The sequence below is a fragment of the Macaca mulatta genome, chromosome 5, assembly GCF_049350105.2.
Source record: "Macaca mulatta isolate MMU2019108-1 chromosome 5, T2T-MMU8v2.0, whole genome shotgun sequence".
Lineage (NCBI taxonomy): Eukaryota > Metazoa > Chordata > Mammalia > Primates > Cercopithecidae > Macaca > Macaca mulatta.
The window spans coordinates 104,477,723-104,488,896 of record NC_133410.1 but is presented as its reverse complement, the minus strand read 5'-3'; the positions used below and the strand labels follow the sequence as shown (position 1 = coordinate 104,488,896).

The following is an 11,174-nucleotide window of genomic DNA, read 5'->3' as shown; positions in this document are numbered from 1 at the left end:
GCTTACTTTTTTCTCTAATCAAAATGGGAGAACGCTGTACATGGGTTTGTTACAGAGAAAAATCATGATGCTTTAAAAACACACACAGAGAAATAATAGGTTTTATGCAAATGTCAAGACATTATAAATAAGGAAAATAGTGTTATTTGTTATGCAGGTTAAACACTGACCAGCCCACTCAATATATTCTGGAACTGGCAAAATAAAATTGGAAAAGTAGAACAAGTAATTTAATAAACTACACTTATCTTCATATAAATCACTGCAAAAAGGTGCCATCACCATCACCATTAAAACAAAGAAGAATTCCTACAATGAATACGTGGAATTTTGGCTAAAACAGAAGTCTATTTAGAAGTCAGTTGCAGCCACATGGTTACCTCAATTGAGCCTTACCTCATCACTGCTCCATCGGTTTGGGAATGAGGGGCGTAACTTCTTGATGCACACAATCTCTCTCATGTCCTCGTAGGAGGGGTCACTGGGCACTAGGTCATGATAAGGAAGCTGGTATTCTTCCACTATACCTAAAATGTGTTATTGTTATTATTTTCTGTGAAGTAGAAATAAAAGTCTAACACAGCTCTCAAAGGAAAAGTGCTATCAGTATTACAGACAAGTTCAGGCAGAAAAATAGCAAAATAAACCTTGAAAAATATTTACCCAAATGGTGCTTAATCTAATTTAGAAAAAATGAATACAAAGCCCAATGAAAAGTATTATCATAGGTCTTCAAGACTTTCTTTCCTAATTTCCAAACGCTAAGTAAAACAAGCATCTTAAATTTATTTCCAATTTTATAAAGAACAAATTAAAAGACAAATCTATGTTAAATCTCAATGCAAATTTGCAAGACATATCCTGAACTCATATTACATAATATGTGACTATTTCTATTACTATAGTATGAAACTATGAACATAATTTGGAAGTGTATCCTACTTGAACGAAGTGTCAGATTTACATTTTTTTCTGCTTAATTGGTGGAATGTGGTTTTGCCCATTAAAATTTAGAAAATTATACACACCCAAAAATATTAACTATGAATTTTTTAGGTCCAAGGATTATCTGATTTTTTTTCTATATTTATCCAACTTTTCAATAACGAATACATTACTATTAGAAAAAGTATGTATTGTTAAGAGTTAAGAAATACAAATCTATAGCATCTTCATAAAAATGTACACTAAACTGTTTCATTTTATCATTCCTAGTATTTCATTTCTACCTTTTTCCTCTTCTCCTTTAAAAATGCAGGCTTCTAGTGTCTTCTTTTTCACCTTCTCAGATTAACTCCTCATAATAATTACATTAGAGGCTGCTGCTCTGAACAGTCTGTTTATATAAAGCTACCTTGTTTTTAAGCTGAGAATAGTTTCTCCTGTATTTGGCCCACAGGCTTTCAAATATAGGCTTCTTATAGCCCTGTCTCTTTAGATGTTCAAGAAAACATAATTAGAAAATAATCTTGTTCTCTACACCTTTAACTTCCACAAAGCTACCTTAATTAAGTATAAGCATGTTATTTTTTAAAAGGCTCGTCTACTTGATTTTTTTTTCTTTTTTAATACAGACTGGGTCCCAACCTATTGCCCAGGCTAGTCCTTAACTCCTGGCTTCCAGCAATCCTCCCCACTCAGCCTCCCAAAATGCTGGGATTGCAAACGTGAGGTTTATCTACTCCTTATAATGCATGAAATCAAGGCATAGACCATCTGTTAATTTCTTGCTTACTTCTTCTTTACATTTAGAATGAGAAATTTATTCAATATCTGGTTAGAGAAAATTTCCTGCATTAACTTTCCTTTTGGACAAAACAGTTCTCTCACTTCAGAGAGAATGTGTCCTATTTCAAATTTCTTACAACAGGTTCAGAATTCCCAGAGTGATTATTAGAAGGCATTGTGCCACTGAAGATGATCTTTCTATCAAAGTATGAATGCAGGTTGATTAACTGTTTCTTCTTTGTATTTAAATATGAACCTAAAGATGGTATGGTTCTACCAACCAAAATGAAAATTTTTAATAGTAATAATAGCTAACATGTATTGAGTGCTAATTATGTGCCAGGCAGTTCTCATTATCTTTACATTCATTGAAACCATACAACCAAAGAAGCGGATACAATAATTCACTTCATCCTTAAGAGGAGAACTCTGAAACAAAGAAAAGGTTATAACCTGTCCAAGGCATCACAGGTAAATAGCAGGAACAAGAACAAATCTCAGTACTAGTTAAGTGCATGCTGCACTTTCAGAATCTTCAGCAAGCTCATGTTTTCATGAAGATAGATTTAAATTGGCCATCATGAGGAACATCAGCAGCATCAAGGCTTTTTAATGAGCACAACCATGGAATAACATAGAGTACTTGATACAGAAAAGCCAAAGATTAAGCTCCTTGCCTAAAAGGTGTCAGAATTTGCTCGAAGACAGATTGTGCAGCAATCAAAATAGTACAAGCAATAATACTTCTGAATATTTAAATATGTCTTCTTGTTTATTATAAGTGGTTTTACTAGGGAATCCTCATGTTTGTAGAAAAAACAATACCATAAAAAATAACAATACTCTGATACTTTAATTTTCTTTTGATAAAAATTTGTTTCCAAATTGCTTTATGAGGAAGTTTTATAAAAAATAAATACAGAAGGTAAGAAATGGGTGTCCCTCCCCACATTTATGTCCTACTGTCATCTCTGCAGAGGAAATCCCAGGGAATGGAGTTGGGGATGGGGCCCAGCAGCTAGGTGAGAATAAACTGGCAGGGACAGAAAAGGGGGTTTGATTTGATGGAGCCACTGCTGGAGGAAGAACCCAAGAGAGAAATGAGACAATACACAGAGCAGAAAACAGTGATGCTTGAGAAGGCAGGGGAAGCTGACAGCGTGTCTAGTGGCAGGTGAAGGAAGGAAGCAGTCAAAGATTATTCTAGGATGTCGAATATAATTTCCTGGAAGCATTATGACTGCATCAACAGAAATAAAGGAGAAAATAAAACCGGATCTTACAGACAGTATGATAACTTGGATTTCCGATCAGAAAGAAAGAATTTGTAGTAGCTCCGACAGTAGCTTTTCAAAGACAGCACTGCTTCTTACCTCCTGATACACATCTCCTAGCAACCTCCCAAAGGATGAGGCCAAAACTATACATGTCAGCCATGATGTAAGACTGGAAGTGATTTCTGTTCAAGCTCTCGTCCAACACTTCTGGAGGCATATAGCGTTTGGTGCCAACTCGAGTGTTAGGTGGTATGTCAACTTCATTTGTATCACTAAGGAAAAAGTAAAGCAAAGCATTATAGCACTGAAGAGGACCAACAAAAACAAATCAAGGTGATCCTTAAACAATGGCTTTAATTATTGAAAGGCGGAAAAAAAAAACTTGCCAGGGAATAAAAACAATTTCTTAAGGAATATTTCTTGCCAAAAGCTATATTAAATATTTACAGGTTAAAACCCAATGAAAGGCAAGCTGGTACTGTGGTGCATGCCTTAGTCCCAGCTATTCTGGAGGCTGAGGTGGGAGGATAGCTTGAGTCTAGAGGCTCAAGGCCTGACTGGGCAACATAGTGAGATGCCATCTCTTAAAAAAAGTTAGAAAAAAAAAAAAAAGAAGACGAAACTCAGTCAGAATGAAGCTGCAGCATTTAAAAGTGCATTATCAATAGATCAAATTTATACCCTAAACAACTGCTAAATATATATTAAATGTCTAAAAAACCCCTCTTCCTTGCCCTCCTATTTAAACTTTACTCTTAAAATGGGCATGCACACATGGCAATTTCGTGAGAAACAGTATTTCCTAAGCCAGCTGTTGTAAAGCTCTTAGATCTACAAACAAGTTTAAAAATGGGGAAGGAGAGAACCAACAAACACATGCAATTGTTTTACTTTGGCAAGGTGGGACATGTAAAAAGGCTTTCTACTATCACTATTGTTTTATGAACCAAATAGCATTTAACTTTTTTAAAAAGGAACAAAACAATAATGGAATATGACATCTTTAACTCTCTAAAAATTTTACAACATGGCCCATTTACTATTCCTTCCCACAGACTGGGAAAAGATGAATGATGGAGGGACAACAACCTGCACACTGGCACTTGGGAACCATGGCCTCAGTGCGGCGAGCTGGAGCCACAGTTCCAGCCCCTGTTCTAAGGGTGCTGAATGACTAGGCTGATGATTATGTACAAGCCCTGCCAACAAAGTACTAGGCACATATTAGACACTTAAGTACTATACCTCATCAGAAAGGAACTAAGTAGAAAAGTAACAAATCCTAGGTATAACAGATGAACAGACTATAACCAAATAAGGTATACTATAAAACAGAAAAGGTACAGAAACTCATTATTAAACTGAACTCTGTGGAAAATCTTGGATAAAACTTTCTATCTCCTGACTCCCAAGAATTTTTTTTTTTTTTTGCTTTTGTTTTTCATTACACTCTATTGACTCTCAAGCATTTACATGTTATTTCTCCTCAGCCTGGAAAATAGATTCGTTTATCGAATATCACACTTATCTTGCTGTCATAGATAGTCAATACCAAAACACTAGTGGTTTTAGGAAAAAATAAAAAGTCAAAAACCTCTAGGTTTGATCTCATTACCTTGACCACTTCTACAACATGAAATATGTGGTGTCATTTTTTGTCATTTGAGAACATTTTAAGTGTCACTCTCAAAATTTTTACATTTACTAAATGTATCTCAAAATCATACCTCAAAATTTTTATTTACTAAAATATAAAATATAAAGCTTCATTTTAGAACCTTTTAAACTCACTTCCAGCTAAAATTATTAATCTAAAATTATTTCAACAGATATGTCATCGCGTACTCATTAGGCCCCTCATGGTTTTCTAGGTGCAACGATAACCAGCCTGTTTTCCTAAATAAAAGTTAAGATGTTAAAAAAAAAGTTAAAGTGTAATTAAAAAAACAAAACAGCTGGCATTCCTTACCATATGCAAACATAGGTCCCAGTGTTCTGGGCTCTTTTCTAAAACTGGAAAAAGAAGTTAAAATTTTAATTCTCAGCACTTACGTACTGGTACAATAGAAAATCGTCATTTGTATGTGTAAATGATAAACGACAGAGGAGGCAAGTATGCTGAGAAGAGACTTAATGGTAAACTGGAAACATGTCAGATTGAATAGATGCTACAAAAGCTCCACTTCCATTTATAAAGCACTCTCTCCTCCTACTCCACCTGCTGACACCTCTCATGGGAGGAGAGTAGGGATTTCACTAATGTGTTGCCAGCATGTTCTAATTTTAATTTTTAATCATGAGGAAGACAGCGGTGGCCCCAGGTAAGAAGTCCTGGGTCCCATGCAGAGAAAACAAACATGGGAGTTTGCAGGTGAAAAGAAGATGGTTAAAGACCTAAATTATATTCCAGAAAACAGACTAGGAAAGGGAATCAAGAAGAATCTGAAGACAATCCACACAGAAGTGCATTTAGAAAGGCCAAAGGTGTAATCTGACCACAGTTGATAAAGATTTTAGGCAACTTCATTCCGTTCTTACTCTTAGCTCCTTAATGTTTATTTGGATTTGGGAGGTCAGGGAAAGATAATGAAATCTGTGATGTAGAGATATCTATTGGAAAAATGACAGGTAACTGTGACCTAATAATAGAATTAAAATTTGTGACAGCTGGACTGTACATAGTACATCTCTAAATTCTTTTTCTAAAACACTGCAAAAACATACACTCAAGGATTTTGAATGTCGACCAAATGCCAAAAATCAGTCCCTTACGTAGTTCCTTAAATACATGCATGTACATATGTCTAGATGCATGTTCAGCAATAAGCCCTCTCTCTCCTCACCTTCCTCTCCCACCCTAGATGTTTGCCCTTGTAGTAGCTGAATAAATATTCTCCCTAGTAATATTTGAGTAAGTGATCTGGTTTCCAACTTTAGACTATCAACTCCTTTGAGCCCCAAATACTTGTCACAGTCACAGCCATTTGGTATATACCCAAAGAGCATAGCCCCAATCCTTCTCCATCTGTAGTGTGTCTTGCACATGACAGAAAATTGTACTTTAAATGAAAGAAGGAAAAGTTTTGTTACACTAAACTTTGCTATGTATAATTTAAAGGGAAATATAAAAATCTCTGGTCTGTATGGGCCATAAAATGAGATCTTACCAATTTCTAGAAGGATAAATAGAATTTCGTTGAGCAAACTAATTCTGTGAAAGATCACTATTAACCTATTGGCAAGTGCCTTTAGCACCACACTTAAACAACAAACATGAGAATTACAGGTAATTCATATCTGATACTGTAAAGTGTCAGATCCTCCAAGACATTTGGCTCTGCCCCTTCTTCCCTCAGGCATGTTTCTACAATTGAAAGTCATTAGATTACATTTCTTTCTTGGATTTTCAGTAACATCATTTTACCTGTTCCCAAATAATGGCAGAGAAAAATTGAGCTCGTGTTAATCCTAAAGCCAAAAATAGAAATAAATGTGATTTAACACTGGGGTACCAAGAATAAAGGAAGAAAAAGAGAGTGGAAGTAGAGTCAGATGGTGTGGTACACATGAAAACAGACACAGTACAACAGACAGAAGGTTCTAGGAGAAAGAAGGAGGCAGAAAAGGGCAGGGTGCCTTCTGCACTAGCTTCCTCTAGTCTCCTTGTCTATGGACGGCTATGGAGGGGAGAAACAAGGTTGACAAAAAAGATAGATACTGCACAAGGGTTGTAGACTCAGAGACAATAACTCCAACCCCACACAATAATCCTATGTACTGCAGTAGCTACATACATATGAAGTCAGATTATAAAACCATACAGAGGAGACACAAATAGGATATTGGTTACTTCTGGGAAGGATAGAAGGAAATGAAAAAGGAACAGGACTACAATGGGGCTATCTTCAACATTTTATTTCTTTTAAAGAGAAAAACATGGTAAATCGTTAACATCTGTTCATATTAAATTATTACATGGATGTCTCACTTTTATACTTTTGTGTATGTTTATAATATATCACAAATATAAGTATATGTAATATATTTCTAAGTATACTATAAGTTAAAAGAACCCAGCAGGATCCAGAACTAGAAAAATGTACATTTCAAGGAATACAGGATAGGTTATAGGCATAAGGACGGGAAGAACAAAAGTGATATAAATAAACCGGACAAAATTACAGAGAAAATGAGCTGCTACGAAGGAGAACTGAAAATATCCCATTAAAAACAAGAGTGTTGCATTCACTACAGAAGAAATGCTCTCTCTCTTCTTCTTTCCCATGGAGAAGAACTGGAAATATTTGCACAAAGGGGTCATTATTAAAAAGTAGGGTTCAGAGAATTATAAGAGTAGACAATTTTGCCCTTTTATACTTCAATAATTAATACTCCCACTAGATCCAACATGGTTTTTGTTCCTGTTAATGTGAGTACTAAAGAGATTCAGACTTAAGTAGAATTAGAAGGAAATGAATACACAATTTGAGTAAAATAAAGTAAATTAAGAGATGTCAGATAAATTCTTCTCCAGGAGAAAAGCTTGCTTTGTTTTCAAATCATGCTTTAATGAGTATTTAAAAAAAAAAAAAAGAAAGAAAGAAAAGGCCTGGTGTGGGGGCTCATGCCTGTAATCCCAGCATTCTGGAAGGCCAAAGCAGGTGGATTGCTTGAGTCCAGGAGTTCAAGACCAGCCTGGGCAACACGGTGAAACCCCGTCTCTACTAAAAATAGAAAAATTTGCTGGGTGTGGTGGCACATGCCTGTAGTCCCAGCTACTTGCGAGGCTGAAGCAGGAGGATCACTTGACCCTGGGAGGCAGAGGTTGCAGTGAGCCAAGATTACACTACTGCACCTTAGCCTGGGCAAGACTGAAACCTCATCTCAAAAAAAATCAATAAACATTTAGGGACAGTGGGGATGGAAGAAGATAAAACAAAAATGTCTGCAATTTTCTCAGTAAGAAGTTAATGGTAATGAGAGCCTGGGGGTAAAGGGGAAGTCAGTGAGGGAGAAGAAGGGTTCTGTTCTTCTAGCCTAGGGTCATAAGATATTAAGCGCTGTAGGGGTTTTAAAAAAAAAAAGTCCAGGTGGACTAAATTTTCTGTACTACCTTCCATCACAATCTCCAGTAAAAACATCTTCAAACCTGAGCTGTTCGTATTTTGGAAACCAGAAGACAGCAACTATATAATGTGGAAAAGGCACAACGCATATGGGAGCTATCGACTGATAATGCAAACGGGAAAACAACTCCTTTGAATTCCCAGACAAGCAGTGAATAATGTTGAGTTCCCTACTGTACCAGGTAGGAATTAGGTTAATGTCTGCATTCATGTGGATCTCAAAATGCAGGGTTGCTCTCACCTAGGATTATATAAAGAGGCCAGAAAACCAAGTTCCTATTTCTGACCAAAGTCACTTGAATGACAGTGGTATGATATAGAAAATGCCAGCGTGGTGGAGTATGAGGTCTACATTGATAACAAAGGGCTTCATAAATCTGTGGACACTCCAAGTGGCTCTTCTACCCCAGGGAAGACATAAACAAAGAGAGTTCGGAAGGCTACGGTTTTGAGGGTAGGGAAGGGGAGCAAAGGGAAAGACTTTGAGAGAGAGAGAGAAAAAAAAATTAAAAGACACACAAAACTAAGATTTTCCTCTTCTCCTCCAAAGGTGCCAGGGAAGGACATACCAAGCAGGGGGGTGATGGGAGCCACTCACCCTGCCAGAAGACACATTTCAACCACTGACGTTGTTTAGAATTGTGGCACACAGTGACAATAAAACTAGGATTTTAGTCAGTTTTATTATTGACAGTGCACTCCCTTCCTGCCTGTGCCTGGTGTACCGCCCCTGGCGTGCCCCTCAGCACACCACTGCTGCCTGGTATGGCATGTGCGTACTGCAGGTGCTAGTGTAACTGTGGGAGGGAAGCCATGGGGCTGCCTGTGCATGCAGAAAGGCTGAAAGTGGAGCCTTCAGCTGGGATCGTGAGCAGGTTGGAGAATGAAACATGAGCACCCCAGTGGACTCAGGCAACAGTGCATGCCTGAAGCTCTTGACTATGTTGCATTAAATGAGGGCAGTCAAAAGATTTTTGTTTTGGTGGCAAGGAGTAAGGGGGGAGTTGTTCTGAAAATACAGTATCTCTTTAGTCTCATAATATATTAAATGTTTTTCATGTTAGTTAAGCCTTTTAGTTATAAACCTAAACCCAGAAAATCTGGCTAAAAGTGTTATGTTAAAAAAACAAGAGCCCCCACTGCTTGACTGAGCACAGGGCACCTTCCCCACTGTACCATAAACTGAAGTAAGAGTCTCATGAAAGTCCTAAGCACAGCCTGCTGTGGCAAGGAGAGGCGAGCGCAGGGACAGAGTTGCTAGCTCCAACAAGGTGGCTCTACCTCTTTGAGCCTTTGGGCACATGCAGGTGGTCCTCCTGCTGGATGTTGTTGATGCCTAAAACAGAGAGAGGAAAGGGAGAGAGACGGAGTAGGGAGATTAAAAAAAAAAAAAGAAGAAAAGTAATAGACAGGAGAAAGAAAAGAGAAGCAAACATTGTATATCTTAAAAAATCTAAAAAGCTTCTTATGAAATAAGAACTGTACTTTAAAGAATGTGTGAAACAAAGGAGAAATGAGAAGACATGTGAAGGAGGCCATGGGTTTGCTTGTGGTTTGTAAGTGATGTCTGAAATCAGCTACACATTATATATACTACAGGATGTTAAATCCTCTCTCAGCAGGATGATTTTGATTTCCCAAAAGCATAAAAGATTCTCAAGTGTCTACGGAAGAATGGGCTGTGCACATCCCTGTGGGTTTCCCGCGGCATCCTGGAGATGGCTGAGGAACTGACTTGCAGAACTGAACTCTGCGGCAGATGTTCACCGGTGAGTGGAGTTTTCCGCAGCAACTTTCATCAAGGTTCCATGCTGCTATGAGAAAATCCCAAGAAATCTCAGGCTATCTTAGAAACAGAACTTTACAACTAAAAAGTCTTCAACATAATGTGGGTATGGCCGCAGAAACCTTGACTGGTAGTGTTCACTATGCCACGAATGAGCTTAGTTTTATGACTTTGGTGAGTCATTTAGCCACATCATTTTTAAAATGCAAACCAAAAGCAGCGCTAAAAAGAATCACATCAGCAAGACTCAAGAAATTCAGTACCCTCCGAGCTAAGCTACCCTCTCTCTTTTGCACTTGGATAATTTGACAATCAGCCACTGGACATCAGTGTGACGGCCTCGTCTTCACTGCAGGTTTTCTATTTAAATTTAATACCTGAGAGCCCTAAGCCAGGATTTATTTTTCCCATATGAAAATATTTTATTCTGACACTGAAGTCTCAGAGGAGTTGCTGAATTCTTCAGAGTGAAAAGTGAAAAGCTTTATAAGTTTCTTCAAGGCATTTCATGTGTCACTGTTTTCTCCTCCCAGTAGAGACTGGTGGTAATGGTGATGTCCGCCAGCACATCACCTGGATTAAATTTCTGCTGATCAGGAAATGCATCGGCACTTACGTCATTGTCAAGAGAACGCATGAAGAAACCAACACAGGATTTTAAAATTTGTATGAGCAGGAAACCTCTAAAGCATAGTCTGCTCCCTCTCTGTGGCTCCTGACTTCCCTGGGAGCCTTTCAGAAATAACTGAAAAGCCTAAGAGAACACTTACCACTACAGAGAGACTGTCTCACAGGAAGTTCTCATATGAAGTCAGAGAATTCAGCACAGGGTAAGCTGTGACTCCACTTGTAATTAAAGTCTAAATATCCATGCATATGTGCAAAAATACAATATAAAACAGTGAAAGAAAGAGTAGAAACTAAAGAAACACATTAAGCAAGTTTTAAAAAAATAGGCTCAAAAGCTGAGAAGAGCAAACTTTGAAACACAGAAAATAAAACTAGAAAAAGCACCTCTGAAATGATCAAATGTAATCTGCATGTAATGTAAGATGATGCTGAGGCCCAGAAAGCTAAACGGCCCCACACAGCTAGGCTATGGCCATAGGAGTCTGCACAGCCAACAGCTGGGCTATCATCTTCATCTCTTCATCTCTTGATGAAGTAGTTAATATATGACAAATAAATCTCTGAATTATCCCTTAAAATAGTCCCTCCACTTCCTAGAATCAGGGTTTGTATGAAATTTGAGAGGTC

The 11,174-nt window shown here is 37.7% G+C and overlaps 1 protein-coding gene across 14 annotated transcripts in view; it reads right to left on the bottom strand.

Annotated features, from left to right (window-relative positions):
- The window catches only part of BMPR1B (bone morphogenetic protein receptor type 1B), a 395,286-nt gene that overhangs the window by 3,444 nt on the left and 380,668 nt on the right, over window positions 1-11,174 (bottom strand). For all 14 annotated transcript variants that reach the window (XM_078001799.1, XM_078001793.1, XM_078001801.1 and 11 more), the window contains 2 exon segments: window positions 3,102-3,277; window positions 397-527 (listed from right to left, as the gene is read on the bottom strand). In XM_078001799.1, the coding sequence (XP_077857925.1) occupies window positions 397-527; window positions 3,102-3,277 (307 nt within the window).